Source organism: Protomyctophum parallelum (genome assembly GCF_964188405.1).
Source record: "Protomyctophum parallelum genome assembly, chromosome: 17".
Classification (NCBI taxonomy): Eukaryota; Metazoa; Chordata; class Actinopteri; order Myctophiformes; family Myctophidae; genus Protomyctophum; species Protomyctophum parallelum.
The window spans coordinates 20,037,513-20,060,177 of record NC_139719.1 but is presented as its reverse complement, the minus strand read 5'-3'; the positions used below and the strand labels follow the sequence as shown (position 1 = coordinate 20,060,177).

General features: G+C 44.6%; 1 protein-coding gene across 1 annotated transcript in view; it reads right to left on the bottom strand.

Moving 5' to 3' along the window:
* The window catches only part of cacna1g (calcium channel, voltage-dependent, T type, alpha 1G subunit), a 382,705-nt gene that overhangs the window by 87,050 nt on the left and 272,990 nt on the right, over positions 1 to 22,665 (bottom strand). The window contains exons 19-21 of the mRNA XM_083787505.1: positions 18,295 to 18,418; positions 8,141 to 8,209; positions 5,570 to 5,754 (exon numbers count right to left, since the gene is read on the bottom strand). Of these exons, the coding sequence (XP_083643631.1) occupies positions 5,570 to 5,754; positions 8,141 to 8,209; positions 18,295 to 18,418 (378 nt within the window). The remainder of the gene's footprint in view (positions 1 to 5,569; positions 5,755 to 8,140; positions 8,210 to 18,294; positions 18,419 to 22,665) is intronic.

Below are 22,665 nucleotides of genomic sequence, written 5' to 3'. Positions count from 1 at the left end.
GCATTGCGAGGCTTTGTTAACTTGTAGATCTGCTATATTTAACAATATTTATCTGTGGAACAGAGTCCAACACAATTGAATGCCTCAATCCTGCAATGCTCTTGTACTGTATAGGTAGGTAGGTACTTTATGCATCACCCATTTAATGGCATTTCTTTCTCTGAGACCCGAATTTATATTGTACAATCAATGTTAATTTAACTGAGTGTACAAATGGAGCCAAATGGAGCATTATTTGGTTCCATTCGTACACTCTCTGAGTTACAGACCCATAAGGGTCCATTTGGTTTCTAACTATCATTTAGCTGGGGCCCTCCTGGAACTCCCTCAAGGAACCCTGGGGTCCCCGGACCCCATTTTGGGAGCCACTGATTAACAAGAGCGACAGTAGAGGTAGTGTCTGGGACTACACGCATGGGAGAGGGATTGGCATAATGAATAAATTAGGGGAGAAAAATTAAAAACAATAATAATAATGGACGAATCCACTCATTGAATACAAATCCTTGAAAAAAGAAAATCCCTTATCAAATCTTTGATAAAGAGGAAATAGGAAAACGCCAAAAAACATAAATAAATAAATAACTGAATAGTTATCAGGGCTGAACAAAACCCATTCAGGCTTCCGGGACAGAAGTCAGAAAGCGTATAAAGATGTCGACCGGATTTGTATAGCAGAAAAGATTGAAATCATAGTTTTGACTGTGTGCTTTATCGAACGCGAAAGGATTGGCCTACTTGGAGCCGTGCTACAAAACACAACGCTGACCATTGAACACCAGCCCGACATTTTATGCTGCACTGTAATTGTCTTCTCTTTACTTATACAGCTTTACTTATACAGCAAGAACCGAAAAAAAAAAAAAAAACACTTTCCTTCCAATCGCTGTGGCTTTCACACCATTAGAAACTTGGAATGACCGTTCTTTTCCACTTAACACCCCCATGACTCAGCAGCTGTGTAGTTTTGGCCAGAGCTTTATCCGACGTTGCAGTCCTGCTGACTCGATAATATATAGAGGCCCTGTTATATTTTATGAAGCAACGGTCTTCTATACTTTGATATATTCTAAAGCAGTTCGAGGAAAACCTGCCACGTGAACGAAATATATAGCGCACAACCTCTGCTATACGGTATAGAGAGCTGTATACAAGAGTGATGTGCGGACGCATGCTTTGCAGCATTACCGCAGCACATTGTGTTGGAGCTATTATCACAGGAGAAGGGGGAAAAAAATGCCCTCATGGGCATGTTTCTCTTGCTTTTATGGGACTGCGATGCACTAGTGGATATCAATTGTGTTTCCAACATGTTAACGTTGCCCCCTCATTAAAAAAGCTTTTCCCTCCCAGTGCTGACTGGACTGAATTGTCTCTCTGGCGAGGCTTCGGTTCCTAGAGTGCACAGTAAAAAAAAACCTATAAGCTGTTTGTCCATTTAACTTCTCTGACATGAGTGGAGAAAATGGTCGTCCCATCTTCTTGTCTTTCTGCTATGCCGTCTGCTATGACGTTTCTCCCCTCCTAAAGGGGAGTTTTTCGTTACCATTGTCGCAATATTGCTTGCTCTGGGTGGATCTTTGTTGGTTGTAAAGTGTCTTGAGACAACTTGTTGTGATTTGACACTATAATAAAATTGAATTGAATTGAATTGTCTGTCTGTCTGTCTGTCTGTCTGCTGAAATCCTGTCTCTTTCTTTACATGTCCCCTTCTCTTCTCTGTTGCTGCTGACAGCAGAGAGTTTGAAAAAGAAAGCTTGCTGTTAACACAACATTAGTATTTCAAACGGTGGTTGCTAAAAATATATCATAAGCCGACTTTAAAACCCTCCTTACTGGACATTAATACTACAGCCCCAATCCCGGCCATGCCCCTCGGATTAACCACTCGAACCCCCCAGCGTCACTATATTCTGAATGAATCAAGTACTGGACTGCAACCAGCATACAGTGCCATCTATTGGCCCCTCGACGACTGGTGCTCTAATGTGCTCTATGCACAATTCCATTTTGGAATGAACTCGGGCCCCTTCCCTATACTTCCTTCACAGGTGTTACCCATGATACTAATGAAGGCTCTGTTCCATTCTGGTCAAACAGAGTCAGGGTGCTGCTATTGTGCACCTGCACTGGAAAACACTTCTCCTACACCGCAGTGGGTCTCACAGTACTGTACGTGTCCTTGAGTGAGTTCCAAATGGCCCTGTACTCGTGTGTAAGTAAGTATAAGTCCGTTTGGTTCCATTTGTACACTCAACCCGCGGCACACTGCCAGACTCGGACGACCGGACAAGGTGCCTGGAACGCTGAGCCACGGCCCAGGCCAATTTGCATTTTTTTTTAATAATTAAAAATAAATAGCGGATTTGTCACGGACCTGCAGGTGACAAGGCCGTCGCGTTATGTATGACGAATCCCGGAAATCGACCCGTGCTCTGGGCTGCTGCAAGGGCTTCTGGGAAAATGAGTTCAACGCAAGTGAACGGTATAGTTTCAACTGGACTCCAGCAGCCCTCACTGCTCGTTGTTGTCTCGCATCGCGACGGTGGAATATGTTTTGGTTCGACAAACAAGCCATGGAACTATTTTCAGGGGGATTTGCATATGGATCAAAGGCGCAAATACTTTGGCGTATATGCTCCAAACGCAATTAAACAATCTCTCGGCAGCCATGTCACCTTTTAATCTAAAGCCGTCAACGTGTTAATCCAGAGTCAATCATCAAATTAACTTTCATGGACTTTACTTTGTGAGAAGAAACGACTGCTAGAGAGAGCTAATTAATACGAAGACAGGGATGTCCTCGTGCTACATATAGTTGACAACCACCACAGCACTTCAGATACACCTCATTAGCAGAAGTGGGCAAAGGCACTCGACGAGGCGGCCGGCACGTATCTGAGTGCAGATGAAGTGTGTAGATCATCACGGTCAAATAGGACTCGACTATACAAGCGAAAGCTGCTCCGTAAAACTTGTGTATCATAATATCAGCATGACGTATACACACAGCATGCAAACCCTTAGTAATTATCGCTTCGCCTCCCCCTGATGGAGGGGAAAGGAACTGGTTGGAATAACGTGTTCCTTCCACATGCTACGTCCAACCAGGGAAAACTCCCCCCTGCCAGGTGAAAAGAAGCAGCTTGGACTCCTCATGCACTGAAGGAAGCATGAGGTCAGCCTGTTGCTCGCCCCAGGTTGGCAGAGGGTGTTTAGAGCCAATTAGATTGGACTTTGTGTTGGGGCAGAAACCTTGTATCTCCATTCTTTCAACTTTTTCCATTTTTTTCATAAATTAATATCCTATACTGTACTTCATCGCACAATGGTGTCGCACATACGTACTGAAAATGGCACATGTTCATATTCTTCACGATTTTACGTCATTCTTTCAATAATAAGGAACAGGTTTTGGACATACAAGGAGTCCACCAGACGCATGCGACGATATGGGAAATGACCATGACCATCTCATGCAGAGTTTACATAACAGGGATAAGGATGCAGAATAAATCCTGACTGGTAATTTAAGCTGAGAGTGTAATCTTTTTACACGATTAAAAAATAAATCTACACCAACGACATCAAACGTGCACGCACACACACATACACACACTCACGCACACGCACACGCACACACACACACACACACACACACACACACACACACACACACACACACACACACACACACACACACACACACACACACACACACACACACACACACACACACACACACACACACACACACACGCACACGCACTACAAAAGAAAAGATGAAAGCAGTTGAAAGGAATGTATAAAAAGCAGTCTTGGCAGAACATGTTTCACTGTTTCACAAGTCAAAGAGGTCAACGGTTAAAAAAAAAAAGAGGAAGGAATGCATTGAAGTGCACACATCATCAGCAGCAGCGGTGCTTTGTGGGAAAATTCGACGGCGTGAAATGAACGGGGGTTTAATTCCGAGCGCTTCCTGAGAACGTCATACATATTCAAACATCAGCAAAGCCTGAAGGCTTCCCCACACGCCATGAGAAAACAAGCATGTGCACCAAGCCAAATAAACACACACACACACACACACACACACACACACACACACACACACACACACACACACAGTCACACAGTGCATATACATTATACAGTATACATGTGATGAATTGGAATTGTAGATTTCATCCTGCATTTCCTCACAATAATAGCCTAAACGGATATGTGCTCAGTCGACTTCCAACGTGTGTTGGCTCAATTGCGTGACAAAAGTCTCCCACTCCAGGGGGTTTATCTGGCTGTACTCCCAACAGCACAACATAAGAGTCGGACAATCTGGAGATGTGCGCGCGTGTGTGTGTGTTCTCAGGCACATAACTAATGATGTGTGTGTGTGTGTGTGTGTGTGTGTGTGTGACTGGCTGCGTGTTCATGATAAGTGCAAAACTGGTGCTGTGACTTGTACGCACCAATGTGTGGTGGTCGTTTTTGGTTTTTGAAGTGGGGTTCTAGCCAGGATCAGAAGCATTGCTTGAGGGGGCTCCATGGGAGTCCCTGAATTATTGATAGTTACTGTAGAAAATAAACTAATTTCTTTTAGTCAAATTTAATACATTTAGTAAGTAACTAAGTCCACGGGTTCATGTACTTTTTATTTGCATTATAATCCCCATAGGGGGATTTTTATATTGCCTCAAATAAGAACTCAGTTTGAGAAATTAACTAATCATCCCGGATTCCCGGCCGCTTCACTCATATGGATATGAAGAATCAACTGACTGGGATACGGTGTAGACTGAGGTCTAAAACACCGTATCAAATGGATGGATGCCCGTGCGTACGTGGCCCAATGCATTGAATGCCAGTGTGTAACCACGATTCTGAACTACGGTATTTCATTTTGAGCACCTCCACATGAAATGCATCGGGCCACGTACGGTACGGTATACGGTCGGGCATCCATTTGATACAGCGTTTCAGACCCCAGTCTACAGCGTATAGACATTGATTTGATTTGACTGTGAGAGGGTACAAATGGAACCAAAATGATTCCATCTGTACATGATGGCAGTGCATCGGAATGCCACTCTGTTTGCGTGCGTGCATGCGTGTGTTTGCGTGCGTGCGTGCATTTGCGTGCGTGCGCATACATGGTGTTCCCAGCTGTCTTTTTTTTTAAAGACATTTTTGGGGCTTTTTCTGCCTTCATTGATAGGATGAAAGTAGTCCGACAGGAAATGGGGAGAGAGAAGGGGGAGGGGGGGGGGAGAGAGACACGCGGCAAAGGTCGTCGGGATAGGGAGTCGAACCCGCGGGCGGCACGCCGTCAGGCTGGCTCAGCAGCCTATTAGGTGCCCAGACTGTTGAGCTATATAACCGTCGGGGGGCCTCCTGGAGTCCCCTTGTCTCTTACCGTAGGGGTCTCAGCCTCCTGGAGTCCCCTCGTCTCTTACCGTAGGGGTCTCAGCCTCCTGGAGTCCCCTCGTCTCTTACCGTAGGGGTCTCAGCGTCCTCGTCTCTTACCGTAGGGGTCTCTTACCGTAGGGGTCTCAGCGTCCTCGTCTCTTACCGTAGGGGTCTCAGCGTCCTCAGCAGACGCAGCACTCGCAGCATTCCCAGGATCTTGGGGGAGGAGTTGGAGATGAGCGACACCAGGATGTCTATGACGGAGATCAGCACCAGCATGCCGTCCAGGAGGTTCCAGGTGCTGCGCAGGTACACCTTCTCGCCGAAACACCAGCCCAGGGCTACGATCTGATGGACGCACGGACACGCACGCACGCACACACACGCACGCACACACACGAACACACACACACACACACACACACACACACGTCTGGATGTCATCTTGAATGCAGATTAAAGTACTAGTTTTGTAATCAAAACCACCTGTGTTTGGAGGACGTGCAGCAATGCGGGAGTCAAACTTCATTTTTATTGGCTCTTGTTGATTGTGAGCCTCTACTTTACGTCATCATCACGCAGTATGTTTTCGATTCTGACCTGAGATCAGATTCATACGAGGTTTCCACTGGACACACACTGGTCTGATGAACCCATTCTGACCTGAGATCAGATTCTAAAAATGTCACAGTCGTTCTTCGATTTTTCAAAAATAGCAGACCCACGAGCTCGCAGCCCACGGGTGGGAAACGACCCACCGTTTGGGAGACACTGGTCTAATCTATTCGCTGTCTGTGAGTTCCATGCTGTGCTGCAATGTTTTCCTGTTTGCCGGCAGCAGCATCGTCAGTCCTCAGGTGTGTTTGAGGCACAGAGGATTCTGGGCACAGCTAAGTTATGCGCAGCTATTGTAGCTGGTGGAGTGATGGAGTCTATTTCGAGGGGGAGGGCTAAGAATACCAAACTTATTAGATTCCCCCCCCCCCCCCCGTCTCCCTCCACAACTCCCCATATCATTCCACCATGCTGTTTACATCGCTGAAAATAACAGAGGCATGTGGCATATTTCGTTTCTCAAAAACTCATTAAAATGGGGACAAGCAAGCGACGGAAGAAACAACTTTATAGATTTAGCTTTTTCATTTCAAAGTGCAATGTAACAAAACAACACCTTCTGTCACTGTCTTCAGTGTCGTGCATGGAGTACAGAGTACACAGACTGCACAGTCATACGTTATGTGTGTATGTGTGTATGTGCGCGCACGCTTGCGAACGGCTGTATGTATGGGTGTATATGGCTGTGTGTCAATTTACGTGACAGGTGATTTGCATAATGTTGCTCATTGTTAATGTGTTAATGTGGTAATTTGTTCTGCACATGAATGAGTATTGCACTCAATGCGTCAGTAATGACATACAATACATAATGACATTATATACAGTAATGTCGGTAAAAGCTCCAGTATAGCAGAAAAAAATATATATTTATAGAGAAAGTAGGGATGAGGGAGCTAGGATGGGGAAGTTGGTGGGAGGGGGAATCGTCAGTAAGACCATGCAGTTGTAACTAGTAAGACCATGCAGTTGTAACTAGTAAGACCATGCAGTTGTAACTAGTAAGACCATGCAGTTGTAACTAGATAGACCATGCAGTTGTAACTAGTAAGACCATGCAGTTGTAACTAGTAAGACCATGCAGTTGTAACTAGTAAGGCCATGCAGTTGTAACTAGTAAGACCATGCAGTTGTAACTAGTAAGGCCATGCAGTTGTAACTCTCTATCCAGGGTTGGGTAAACAACTACTACAGGTAAATTACCTTCAATTGACTGTAACTAATGCATGTAATCTGATCACTTTCAGCACTGAATTACTCCAAAACCAATAGAATACACTAGTGAATAGTAGTGATGCACCGAATATTCGGCCGCAGAAAATATTTGGCTCGAAAATATTTGGCTCGAAAATGGCTAAACATGCATTTTTGGCCTATGCAATGAATGCATTCAAATGAGCTGAATAAATGTTTTTTTGTGACTTTTTTTTATATTTTTTATGGAGGGATAGACAGTAGGCTGACAGGAAATGGTGAGAGAGATGAGGGGGGGGGGGGGGGGGTGACATGCAGTAAAGGCCGTCGGGTTCGGGAGTCGAACCCACGACACACTGCCAGACCTGATTACCAGCCAAGGTGCCTGGACCGCCGAGCCACAGTCACAAGTTTTGCTATAATCATGTATTTTTCCAGAATCAGGTATAGCTTTAAGGTGCGGCCATGACAGCAATGGTAGGAAAAAAGATATTCGGTATTCGGTTTTCGGCCAACTGTTTCCTATATTCGGTATTCGGTCTCGGCTAAGAATTTCCGTTTTGGTGCATCCCTATAATACACCAACGGAATGAAGTAATCCAAAGTTCACTGACACTTGCTTCCAGGGACAATTTACGTCCCTTCCCTTTAAACCAAGACACATTTCCCTTGTGGACAATAAAGTTTACCTTGACCTTGACCTTGAGGGACTGCCAGAAGCAACGACGAAGTTTTTTAAATGTTTTCCCGATTCTTCAAAAATAGCAGATCTACAAGCTCATAGCGCGGCACAAAGTGAGGCACCATGAGCTTGTATATCTGCTATTTTTTAATCGCCGCAAAGTATAAAATGACACAGATGTTCTCTCCGTCTTAATGGGCTAAAGTATAGCTGCTTCAAAATGAGCAAACACAAACACTGTACCTTAACGGCCATCTCAGTCACGAAGATGCACGTGAAGATGTAATTGGACATCGTCAAGAAGATCCGCTCCTGTGAAAGGAAAAAGAATGGACGAGGTGAGACACACACACACACACACACACACACAGGCTAAACAATCTCTGACGCAAATAACGTGTCCACAAAAGTGTCCTATTTGTTGTTTTGTTTGGGCGACATGGCCGGTCCCCCGAAGGACCGGACCACGAACCAACGCTGCAAACACGCCTGGTGAAGTGAAAGAGATGGAAGAAGCTTTGTGTGGAATCTGATCACACTTTGATCAATTATAATATGAACATCAAAATGTTTGTTGTTTCGGTGAAACTTTTAGGTACAGTACATGCGCCGTCGTTCTTGTGAAGCACAAAGATCACTATGTTCATTTGGCTTCGCTACTTGAACCAGTGTTGATTTCGTTGACTAAATCTATGACGAAAAATGTTCGTCGACTACCTTTCTTCACTGACAAAAACGAAATAGAAACAAAGCTACGATGACTAAAACTAAGACTAAAATATACAGACAATTTTGTCAACAAATAAAAACTGAACTAAAAGACAAGTAATTGTCTGCTTGGTTGCATGCTGAAAATAGCTGATTTACAATCTCCCTGGAGGAGGCGTGGTCAATGCTCTTTGGCCACTCAGAATAGCCAAATGGCATTGATCACGCCTCCAGGTCAGGTTAAGTAATAAGACCTGGTACTTAAGACATGCAAAATACAGCCCCATGACTCAAACTAAAATAAAAATGTGTGCCGTCAAAATCAACGCCGACGTGAACACTGCATGCTGTCGCCGTCAGGCAGAAGAAACCCTCTTGTATCCATCATTTCACTTTGCATGTTTATTCGTAAATCAAGGGCCCACTTAGTCCTACTACTTACAGCCTCACGCTGAGTTGTAATTTGAACCGTGAAAAGTAACACTTTTGGACACCCGACAGAGGCCATCTGTGCAGCTTCGCTGAATCCCTGGCACTGAAACGCTCCCGTGGCACTATACTGTACACTATATACTGTACACTATATACTGTACACTATACTGTACACTATATACTGTACACCGTGGCTGACTTGGCTCCTGTGTATAATGCATAATGTGTGAGTTATATTATAGATAGTTGGAGTTTTACGTATCTAGGAGGGATTATGCTAAATAAATAAACAGACAAATTTCAATTGCCCGCCTGTGTGCCAATTAACAATGTATAGAGCCTTCTTCTTGTGTTTACATACTGTAATGAGAATGCAGATGACAGTTTTGTTGCCGACTCGTCGGCTGTCAATTATTCACCAAATACACACATCTCTACCCCTTTCATGAGGGGAGGCGTAACGCCGCAGAGCAGACTGTGTGAGACAGATTGTTTACTGTATGATAGACTATATTCATTAGAACATTGATTGTGTGTGTGTGTGTGTGTGTGTGTGTGTGTGTGTGTGTGCGTGCGTGCGTGTCGGTGTGTGCGCACAAACACTTCCATTTCCCTTTCACCAAAACAATGCCTGCCTACTACTATACTCTCTTACAAAAGCATCAGCAGTTATTTATTTTCTTCTTAGAATATCGCTTCCCCCCCCCCCAGGAGAATAAACAAACGCGTTATTTTCTTTTATACACAAACACGTAAGCACGTATAGTGGAGGCCTACTGTATTAGCTACTGTGCTAGCACAGTGTATATATGTACAGTACAAATTGTACAATACTTACAGCTACTGTAACGTATCGTTGCTGTCAGGCATGCAGAAACCTCTCCATATTCTGACATTTCTTTGTAAATTAACGCCCTATACTAAGTTGGATCACACTATAGTGTCACACCAAAAGCATCAAAGGTAGCAGATCAAGTAGGGTATAAATGTATCGCAGTTGTTGCTGTTGTTTCCTTAGAACGGTGTATCTCCCAAACGTGTCCGTTGAGTTTAACTTTGCTTTATTCTCTGCAGTCATTTTCCTACACAACACGCAGATAAAATAATACGAAAGAAACAGTATAACAAACACAGGCGACCATGCAGCCCTCCTGAACACCGTGGAAAACTGTCAGCCTCTGCCGTCTGCCACTGGCAACACCTGTTCCTGATCAGGAGCCTGATTAAATACCTGGGCTGCAGCCCTCGACATTGACCAAGCTGTGGCGACATTGTCAATAAGGAAAACATTAGGTCACAAATGGCTCTTGCGCGAGCGGTTTGGCACCGCTCGAAAAACATACAAAGTCGAACTATACATTATGGAGATAAGAGGTTTCTGTTTCCATAGTGGTCAGTGCGGCGGGAGCGCGCAGAGAGGATGGGAGACTGTCCGCTAAGCTAAACAACGGCAGAGGAAAGAAAAACAGGCTAGCCCCGTATAGCGGGGGACCCTCTCTCTGGCTGCTTATTTACCCTGCCCCCCCCCCCCCCCCCCCGGGGTCTGGGAGACAAGACCCTGTCCAGCTTCTGTCTGTGTGTGTCTGTGTGTGTGTGTGTGTGTGTGTGCGTGCGGCTGGTTTGCCTTTCCCACGACCTGCCGCTACCACCACCACATGCACACGCACACTCTCAAAAGACAGGGAGAATCGCTCAGACACGCGCACACACATGTGCACGTGCCCACGCATGCACACACGTCCCAACTAGTGCAGACAGAGTCGTGACTTATTCCTGAAGTCTCTGGGAATGTTGTTGTCGCCCGTGATGACATCATCACGGGGGGGAGTGCAGCTTGTTGTTTAGGCCATTTTGGGCGGGAACCCCCTTTTGGTGTTTCAAACATTGTGTTGTAATTTATAGCTATTGAAAAATAGCAGACCTATAAGCTCGTAGCGTGCCACCGAGTGGCGCGCTACGAGCTTGTAGGTCTGCTATTTTTGAAAAATCGTGAAAATGTGGCACAAATCTTTGAATATATATATTCTTTCAGAGTGAAGGTTTTTAACTCAAATCACAGACACAGAAACATGGGGTTTAGCCACAGACACAGAAACATGGGGTTTAGCCACAGACACAGAAACATGGGGTTTTTTAAGAAAACTGCCAGAATATAGAGAAGGCATTTGTAAGAATCGCCCTCGGGTCTAAATTAGTTAGAGGGAATAGAAATTCCAGCGCCACCGCCGCCGCCGCCAGTGGCGAGGGGCCATTCCGATCTCCCGTTTCACAGAGATATTTTCACAGTCATTCATTAATAAAGACAAACTTGGAGGGCGGAGCGGGGGCGGTGGAAATACATGCCTCGTCTCATCAGCGTCCACTGGAACTGGGTCATGTTTCTCGTCCCCTCTCTGTCGCGGACGGTATTTTTTATGATTCAGATCGAAAGTATAAATAAACAAGAACAAGACAAACATACTGTAGTGGTTCTCAAACCTTTTTTTTCATGTCAAGGACCCCCAAATTGACACTATATACACAGCCTGCGGACCCCCGTTTGAAGAGATATGCCAGGGACCCCTCCATACGAGAATATTTGTACGGCTCTAGCAGTGATTCTCAACCCGTTCAATTTCAAGGACACCCCAGTTTGACATGCACTATAGTCTACGTAAAAAACAGAGAGATATGTGTTTGGGTGAGCGGTGAGTCGCGTGATGTCATGTTGCAGTTTTCATTTAAAGAATGAATGAATACGCCTTCATAGTCGTATGCCGTTGTTACGCACCGAACATAGCAGCTCTGCAAGCTCACGATTGGCTATTTTCAGTGTACAGTATCTATAACTGAGGCATCTGAGTCTCAGAAGAGCAGATGTCAACACGTTGTGGGGACTACAGGCTCTACGGGGTTGTTCGTTACGGGCCTGGCGGGGCATTCGTAGATATATGTGTGATATTTGCCCTCGCGGTTTGCCATTTTATTTGTGCACACATTTGCTCGTGTACACACACACAGGCGCGCGCGCGCGCACGCACACACAGCATCTCAACCTCGTCACATAATGACTCGTGCCTGTGTCACTGAGCCCGGCCACACACAGGAGTCACTCACAACGCCGTGCACGTTGTTTGTCGCATCGTGCTTCCAGCTTGCCTTCCTGATGTCATTAAATGAGATGGAAATGTATTGCAAGAGAGAGTCATTACGGCTACCGGTGGCCTTGATGCGTTCAGATCTCATTTGCCTCGCTGCTGGTGTTATTGCAGGCCCTGCCTTATTATTTGTTTGTTGTTCTCCTCCGCCGCACGTCGGTTATTTAGAATTAATGACGCTGATTGTAAGTCAATATTCCCGCGCGCTGACTCCATTTCCGAGTGGCGCGTAGACAAATTACACAGACTATACCGTCTTCATAGCGGTGAGTGCATCACTGCTGCTGTACGGTGGCAGCGGTGCACGGTGGTGGCATTAACTCGTGCTTTGTTAACCGTGCAAATGTCAGTCTCACTTTGAACAGAGCTAAGTACATTTTACTCAATTATTGCACTTATGCAATTTTGTATACTGAGGTGAGATACTTTGAGGCGAGATACTTTGAGGCGAGAAACATTGAGGCAATACTGAAATTTGCCTTAGCTTTATATTTGTAAACCTATGTAGTTCACATATATCTTTATATGTATATCTTTCGTTTTTGAGTGGTGCAACCACTCCCTTATGGAGATATGTGTGTGGGTGGGTGGGTGGCTGGCTGGGTGTCTGGGTATGAGCACGAAAACAGCATGGTTGTTTTTCACCACCTGTGCACAACCTAACGCACACACAAACACACACGCACATACTAAATGTATATATGATGCTTTCGGGTGTGCTAGTACAGTACAGTGACAGTACAGTACAGTAGAGGGTACAGTAGAGGGACCGCCACACGGTAACTGTCATTTCTCAACTGTTTCGGATGCGGGGCCCAGTATTTATACTTTTACTTAAGTAAAACATTTCTGTACTTTTTCCCCTGCACCACTGTTTTGTTTGGACTGTTGCGGAGATGAAAATGTTCTAGCCGTGACTTTTTTTGTGTGCGGAACGTTATAGGGCTTGAACAATGAGTTTAATTATTACCCCTGGAAGTGATGTCAGGCGTTTGGCTTTCTTTCTGTGTTCTTTTGGTTTGGGAGCGATGGGGGGGGGGGGGGGGGGGGGGGGTTGCCTGGCTACGTCCCCCTCTCTCTCCTCCTCCTCCTCCTCCGACTCCAAGCTGGAGATGATTGAGGGTAATTACACCGCCTATTATGATTTGTTATTCCTAATTGATCCTGGGGGAGACTCACGGCGTGGCCGTCCGGAGAACTGGCCCACCACCGGCGTATTGAATCGTGTTTCGGCCTCATGCTTCCTCGCCAAGTCCATCATTCTTGTATAACGTCGGCAGTCTCGTCTCTGCAAACCGAGAGGAACAGTAAGATGAATGGAGTTCATTTGAGCCGCCTTGTTCATTTATCCCATTTTGGGCGGGAGCCCCTTTTTGGTGTTTTAAGCATTATATTATACGTTAGCTATTGGAAAAAATAATAATATTTTTATTTTATCGTGAAAATGTAGTGCAAATCTTTAAATAATATATTCTTTCAGAACGTTTTTAACTAAAATCTTTGCTTGTCCCTGGAACAACACATTTTCAGATGGCGGTCCGCGGCCAATTACATATAATCTCGGTGGGCCCTTGATATGAAAATGTTTGAGAACGACTGACAGAGAAACATGAGGTTTCTCAGAAAACCGTCATGATTTTTAGAAGGCATTTGTAGAATCGTTCCCAGGTCTAAATGGGTTATAATAGAAGAACGCCCACGGTGATGAGAGCTTATATCAGGAGAGGACTGTCGTATACTTCAGGGTTTATTTTTTGTTTTGTTCAGAAGATGTACTGTAGCGCAGTGGTTTTGGTTGGCTAAAATGTCCTCTCAGTACAGGGCTGTGTAAAAGGGAATGGACTTCCTCTGCATATAAGGGAATGTGCTATACTTTTTCCTCTTTTAAATACAATCTGAAAAAAATGGTTGCTTGAAAACCAAAGCTGCAACCATTCATGATTATTTTAGGTGTATTTATTTTGTATGCTGTGTTAGAGAGATTATTAGAGTAAACCCATACCCTAATAATAGTTTTATCTAATAGTTTAATCTTTTCTTATTTATTATGCTCACTAGTCTTATTACGTTTGAAATGTACTAGGTATTTGTATGCTATGTCCTGTATGTCAGTCCTGTTTGTATTGTTTGATGTTTGATGTCTGTGGACTACAGATGGAAACTAGAAAAAGTGCCCTTCTGGGCACAGGTCTCCACCAGGATAGGAATGTAGGACATTGCAGCTTGCCTTCATCTGGTGGTTGGATAAAAGGCCAACAAAAGTAAATTAGAGGTAAAAACACTTTTCGGCCAGTTATAGCGCCACCTTGAGGCTGAGTTGAAATTGTTCATGTGGCATTTCTTCCTCGGCCTAGTGGGAATGTGCGTGCACAATTTCACGGAAATCACGTGATGTGTGTTTGCAGCATTTTGTTTGAAACTGAGCACTCCTGTGAACTTTGGAAGCCAATCTTAACCAATCAGGATGGAGTCTGAGAAATCTGAAAGACCCGTTTCATTGAATGGCTCTAGAGAGACTAGCTGTGTACCAATTTGCGCGATGTTTGGACAAAATCTGTAGGTGTACTGTGCAAAAACTTGTTTTGCACAAAGCGGCCTCCTGGTGGCGCTATAACAGGCCGTTGTGGAAATGTTGGGGCAGAGGTTCATCGTTGGCATCCAGGGAGTGTGTGTGCAAAATTTGGCATCGACCGGGTTGTTTTGCACAAAGCGGCCTCCTGGTGGCGCTATAACAGGCCGTTCTGGAAAGTTTGGGGCAGAGGTTCATCGTTGGCATCCAGGGAGTGTGTGTGCAAAATTTGGCATCGACCGGGTTAATGGTGGCCGAGATTAGCTGCTCACGGACACACGGACGGACGGACGGACACACACACACACACACACACACACACACAGACGGACGGACGGAGTGCAAAACATACTCTCCCCCCATGCATTCGGCCTGGTGGAGACAATGAGCAAGTCTTGCTAAAGCTAGTATATTTACACTGCATATCAGCATTTGTAATGTAATGTTCATTAACCCATTCTTTTTTTTTGTCAAATATGTTTTTATTGAACAGATTATAAATTATTACAAACATTATGATATGAAACTTTTTTTTATGAAACAAAATAATAAAAATAAAAAAACAAGACAAAAAAAGAGAAAGAAATCCCTTAACCCTCCCACCCATACTGCTCAGTGACACTGCATACTATAATAAGATAGAAAGCTCATGGAAAACATTTGAAAAGAAAATGGCGTACAGTCAACCATATCAATGGTATCCTGTCTATTAATCGTTTCTACTCAAGTAATGGACAAGGGGCAGCCAAACCTTATCAAACTGTCTCTCCCTGTTTCTCAGGAAATACCTTATTCTCTCAAGATGAAGTGTACTAGTCATTTCATTTAACCAGTGCTTAAATGCAGGAGCCTCCTCCTTCCAGTGTGTCAGAATTAGTTTTTTCGCTGTAATCAGACCATATGAGAAGAGTTGTTTCTGTGCTCTCGTCAACATAGGCATGGAGTCTTTCATTAATATACACTGTCCCGACCAAATAAACAAATAAAGTAAAGTATTTCATGTCAAGGACCCCCACATTGACACTCATTAGCAAATATATGCCAAGGACCCCCATAAGAGAAGATCTTTATACGGCTCTAGCAGTGAGTTCCCCATTTCTATCTCTGGGACTGGGACCCCAATGTATTTTGTGGAATCAAAGTTAATTTAACTCAGATAATGTATAACGGGTCCATTTGGTTCCATTTGTAAAACTCTCTGAGTTATAGACCCACGAGGGTCCATTTGGTTCCTAACTATCATTTAGCTGCATGGGGACCCCCTTGGAACTCCCTCAAGGACCCCTAGGGGTCCCCGGACCCCTCTTTGGGAACCACTGCTGTATATATAGTTACTGCATATGCGAGAGAGAGAGAGAGAGCAGCTTTGAAAGCCTGGTTGAAGCTCGCATATACAAGTTAGTTATAGCAGTGGGTATAACCCTCTGTGGGGTTGTTAACAATTTTGGATGCCGTGCCCCGGACATTAAAGCGCAAATAACATGCATTTTAAAACTGCTTTTAATATTTAATAATCATATTGTCTATGTCCCTCAAAGTTATTTCTAATGGTTTGAGCCTCAATCACCACTCTGATATAACCAGGCCTTGTCAATTCTTTCTGGACTTTGAAAGCAGTTTTAGCTGCAGTACCACACTGTCCTGAGGTGGAGAGGGTGCTGATATGCAGATTATTTAATATTTGAGTCATTATAATACTCATGCTAGATAAAACCAGGCTTGTTTCCATTCCATGCCAGCTTGGAAAATCAACAATGGTGGACATTGTAAACAAAGTGGAAATGCAAATTTGCAACTGAAGACTGAAGAAATGGAGGAATTATACAAAGTAGGGTGACATTGATGACATCACGATGAGGCCAAAATCAGTCGAGCTGTTTCTGAGAGCAATTTCCATTAAAACACCCATATGACATGAAGAAAATTGGTTATTTGTGGGGATAGAAAACACACATGGGAGCTCGAAAAACACAAAAGAAATTGAAAAAGTAGAATTTTATGTTATAGGTCCTTTAAAGGTATATTCAGTGATTTCACTTAATTCAAATAGCACTTATTTTTTTGATTTGTTGTGATAATCCTCTCTACTATAGAGTGTGCTGACCATATAAGGAGTTCCTCCCTGTCCCCAGTTAACCCCTGGGGGTCAAAAAACCTTAGGTTTCGTTTTTGACTCTATCCTGATTGGACGAAAGGCTTGGGTCCCAGCCAAAAACTAAACCTAAGGTTTTTTGAGTGAAATCACTGAATATACCTTTAACATATATACCTATGTCCAGGACGCCATGCCCATGAAGATACCGAGAACTGGGGGAAAACGTCTAGTAGTGGGACTCAACCCTTCCAGGGTGGGCGTCGCTCCAAATGATGTGACCAGAAACCTAACACGTTATAGCTCAGGCTATATATCTAAGTCAAACAAATATTGACTTTAATGTGACTCCGAAGCGTGTGCCAAACGGAACCCAAAATGGACCCGCTCAGGGTCCATGATTTTGGTTCCATTTCGCACGCGCCTCGGAGTTCCATTAACACTGAGGATTTCTTATTCAGTTTTTTCTGTGCTGCAGTCAGTGTATACACCAGCTAGTCCACAGATAATTGAATCAATTAGGCCACAGCGCTGCAGCGGCGGCTCCTCATCCTCCGCGGTTCAGTCACGCAACAACAAGCAGAAACAACACGTTCGGGGAGGCATTCCAGAGAGACCCGGGCAGCAATTAAAGGCCCGTTTTTTCCGCAGAACACTCACTACACCTCGCTCCTCGCCCAGCGGAGGAGGACAACGTCAAACAGCGATAATTAGTGTGTTTATGCATGGAGCGACTGCAGCTCTCAATGCGACATTGAGCTGGAGAAGAAAAAGGGGTATGTGTGTGTGTGTGTGTGTGTGTGTGTGTGTGTGTGTGTGTGTGTGTGTGTGTGTGTGTGTATGTATGTGCGCGACTGCGCGCACGTGTGTTTTGAGACAAAGGCACCGAGCCGGCGCTCCTGGATGTGAGAAACAGGTGGAATAAAACCCGAAGGATAATGTCAGTGCTGATGATGCGGTCGCGGGGGGATTATACGAGTTACCTGAAAAACAACTACTGTAATATTAGAGGCTCATGCGCTTACACGGTGTTCCCTTCCCGTGTGTGTGCGTGTGTGTCTGCGTTTGTCCTTGTCTTCTCCTAGCTCGCCTGCTACAGGTATGAGTTTTCTGCAGAGGCGGTCACCAACTTTTTCCAAGCAAACTAGAAGAAAAGCTAGCTTTCTGGAGGGGATGGGGGTATAGGGTGCATGCGCATATGTGTGTGTGTGTGTGTGTGTGTGTGTGTGTGTGTGTGTGTGTGTGTGTGTGTGTGTGTGTGTGTGCTGGGGGGGATACAGATTCTGTCTTTTTTTACTATCCTGCTTGAATCTCACACTTATAGCTAGACTTTAATTTGTCTTTGATGGGAGGAAAACAGCCAGAGTCAACCGGAGTTCAGTGGATGCAAATTACACAACTGTTTGTGTGTTTGGAGAGTGCGTGCGTGCGTGCGTGTGTGCGTGCATCAAGTACTCACAGCGCTGCCCGGGACAATGTGGGGCCTCTCCATGGCGATGGTGAGGCAGTTAAGGAAGATGATGACGAGCACCACATGATCGAACATCTTGTGGTGGATGATCTGGTTGCAGGCAATCCGAAACCTGTCAAAACAATAATAACACAAACACAATCAATTACCCCCGCCGGGGAGGGGGGGGGGGGGGGGGGACTGGCAACGCTATGCGCGGCGCGAGCTATTGAGCGGTGACAGATGTTTGAGACCAGACGAGTTTAACGTAAAACCCGTGAAATACAGCGTCTCTTACGACCAGTGTGTTTTTTTTACAGATTGAACAGCGCCACAGTGGTGATTCCCGACTTTTTTGGGATCAGGGCCCACTTAAATATTTCACAAAAAGCATGTTGTGGCCTGCCCGTGGGACCACTTAACACGGCAGACGCACGGCCGAAATTGAGGATGTTGACATTGATTGTGTTCCGCCGTGCATAAATGTTATTTTAAGTATTTTATATTTTAAATGTTATTTTAAGTATTTTATATTTTAAGTTCTTATAGATCGGTGTATCACCAACAATGCTCAAAAACAAATTTTCCAAGGTTTTAAAGAGAAGAAAAAAACAATGACATTTTTATGACACGCATATTTTCATGGAGCTTTGAAAACCCTGCTTTGAACCAAGGTAAATTGAGACGATTTGTAAAGATCCCATAGCTGGTGTTGTTGGAGGCGTTGCATAGCAACCAGTCCAATGTTACAGCTGGTTTGGGGCTCAACCACTTCATATACGAGTGCAGGGGGAGGGGGGGGGACGGACGGACGACGAACGCATTTATACGTACTTAGCAAAAACATAGTGTTTGCCAACACTTTTAGTGCCGGAAGTGCATCAAAATAGGAGCTCTGGGGTGCCGGAGTTGTCTGATCGCTTTTACTCTGAAAGCCATGAACCGGAAACACTTTCCTAAAAAAGTTGACTTGACAAATTGACCTTAACATCCCGATCATTTTAATTTATACGATATATGATCCAAAAAGCGTTCATATTTTGCGGGAGAGACGGATGAGGAGCAGAAATGAAGCGCCAGCATATCGATCCATTCATCACCACGGAGAGCGCCCTGGATTAGGAGATACGAGTCATTCTTTCCGCCGCGCTAACATGCGAGTCAATGACAAGCTAATATTTGCACAGAGTGTTAGCGTACGGCAAGCGAAAAGCGAAAAGCCAAAAAAAAAAAAAGGAAAAATTCTGAATATTCTTATCTCGCCCCGTGTCACTAGGACGTCGCTAGGACGTCCACAGACGTCCAAGGCTACAATCGTTTCTAATCCTTATGACGGTCTCATACGTCGTATGTAAAAATTGTGTTAATGTGGGGGGGGACCCTCCTCTCGCAATACCCTCTCAGCCCACGGTTTCAGGAATAGCATGCGTTTATAAACTTCACAGGTATATAACGCCGAGCTAGCGGGCTCCCGTTCAACGGAAGAGATCCAGACGACGCCCGTCGCCATGCACACACACACTGACGCTTTTAATGAACCATTGTGGAATTAAGAGTCATTAATTATGCCTGACATTCATTAGCACACATGAAAAGGGTTCCGCAATATAGGCCTTTAGCGAGCCAGAACAGAGGGGACACGGAGAGAGAGAGAGAGAGAGGCTGTGATATACAGTGATGCTCTGAGAGGGATTAAACCATGCGTCAAATATGCTTTGATGGCCCGTATCTGTCGGGGTGTACAAAGTTACAAAGTGAGAGGAGGGGAGGGGAGGGGGGGGGGGGGGGGGGTGCTTCAGATCTGGGAATTTTCTTTTTACTTGCAGGCTGTACAGTCACCTCTGAGCTGACAATCACAGCGAGCGCTTCTGCGTGTGTGCACGTGTGTGTGTGTGTGCGTGAATGTGCGTGTGTGTGTGTGTGCGCAGAGATCATTATTCATGTGCTGTTCACAGAATGAGCTAATTCCTCTTTTGATATGTTTGAACGCCACATCCTCCATAATGAACAATTCATGTGCCATCCATATGCGTTTTGCTCTGGGGGATCGAGGAGGGCACATGGCACACACACACACACACACACACACACACACACGCACACACACACACACACACACACACACACGCACGCACACGCACACACACTCTCCCTTCTGGCTCCCATGGTTGGAGGGGCTAAGAATGTCAGGTCAAATAAAGGTTTTAATCAGCCTAGAAGCAAGCCCCAAATATAAGCAACTACAACTACAGTACAAAACAAGCCAATAAAATCTTAACACGCAACTATACCAATATTTACGAGGAACTTTTACAGCCCAAATTCGCTTATAGTCTAGGCAGCATATGTGGATATGGCAACCCTTGCAATTGTCCCTCGATGTCCTTGGATGTCCGTTGATGATGGCTATGCGAGCGCGGGCGGGGTGTATGCGTCGAGTCAGCGCTAGGACCGATTCCATACGGCGCGCGCGTCCTCATGTGTCAATCTTGGGGTGGCTAGAGGAGAAGATTGGTGCCAAACACAGCGCCTTTTTTTCTTCCTTTTTTTGCGCGATCAGCTCTTCCGACCCCCCAAACTTTCTAACGTTAGGTGACGTCAAAACCAAGAACTTTTCAGCGCTGTGACCCCCGCCCCGTCCCGTAAACACGATCCTAATGAGTTTAACTGAGGAACTTGGATTTGTAATGCATTTAGTTTGACTTGGTATCCTCAGACTATGGGCTTGTAGATCGGCTATTTTAACAACGGTTGCCTCTTTCTTACGAAATGTGGCCAATTTGGTATTAACCCTTGGCCTACAATTCACGGAAAAAACGGAATTAATCGAAAAATCTAAACCTCCCGTTAACGGAAAAAACGGAATGACAATCAATATCAGTTATCGCGGGGTCAAAAGAGCAAAAATTAATATTTTTTCGCTAATATCACTAATGTTGGATGTAATTTACCAAAAAACGGCCGAAATCCGCGTGATCGTGCGCTATCGTGCACGCGCGCCGTCTCTATGTGCGTCGGTGTAAAAAAATTGATATTTTGCGATCTTTTGGGGTTGATTTGAGGTTAATTTGACTTAGTTATGAAAAATATAGCATTAGCTTAGCAATCCGGACCAGCCAAACTATTGACTAGGGTCAAAATACTACAGGATGTTGTTGATCGTTCAACCGGAAGTGACTTAGGAAGATCCGTCTATTTTAGCCAAAATCAGCATAATGATGCTTTCCCGCCATCTGGTGGCGAATGGAGAGAATACATTTGCAATGAATGAACAAAAAAAAACATCTCTTCAATCCACCAGATCTTTCTTGTATGTTAAAACGATGAATTAAAAATATGCCAATTTGTTACCCAAACAAAAAAATTGGCACTGGCATTCCAAGGGTTAAACAGGTCTTAAAGGTCATTCAATTGCCACTTTAGAAATGTGAAGATAGCCGGTGCGTACACTAATACTGTATGTGGGTTTGTGTATAGTGTTGAGTGAGAAAACAATGTGGCACATTAAGCTAATCACCTGACCCCCCAAAACTATTTGAGGACCCTCCCCCCCGGGGGTCCCACCACCGACCCCACAGTTTGGGAACCACTGACGTAAAAAAGGTTTTCATCATAACATCCAGCCAGGCTTGGAGAAAACGAAGCCATCACAGACAACTCTAAGAGGAAGAGTGCGTGTGGAAGACAGTGGATGCATGGGAGTGGTTCTCATGGTTATAATAATGGGGGGGGGGGGGGGGGGTCTTAATTCCCTCTCTCTGTCCTCCAGAGCAGAAGGCAGACAGACGCTACGCAGATCCAGTGGTGGGAAAAGTTCTGAATTAAAAATGAGTGATAGAACGAAAGCATTATAGTATAAAAATGTACTTAAAAGTATCAAAAACTAAATTAGAAAGTATACTCTCTATATGCAGAATGTCCCATTTCAAGTTTTCAACGGTTTAAAAAGATTTGGAATGCGTCTTCATATAATAGGTCCTCACTAATAATCATGATAGAATGGCACGATTTTTGTCTACTCAGTCTGTGTCTCATAGGAGGGCTGTGGGCAGTTTAGAAACCGTCTTCCAGTGAAATCATCATTAGGCAGATTCTTTTTTAAACAAGGTTTTTTTTACAAAAAAAAATAGATTTTCATTATCGTGAGAACGATGGCTTCCATTTTCGCATTGCAATTTTTCAGGACTAAAAAGCCTGCAGTTTCTATTAGCTTGTATTCCCCATCGAGGATGTCACTGGAAGACGGTTTCTGAACTGCCCACAGCCCTCCTATGAGACACAGACAGATAATTTTTTCATGATTATTAGTGAGGACCTATTATGAAGATAGGTTGAAAAGTGGTGAAGTGGTCCTTTAAGTGCAGTACTTAAGTGCAGTAC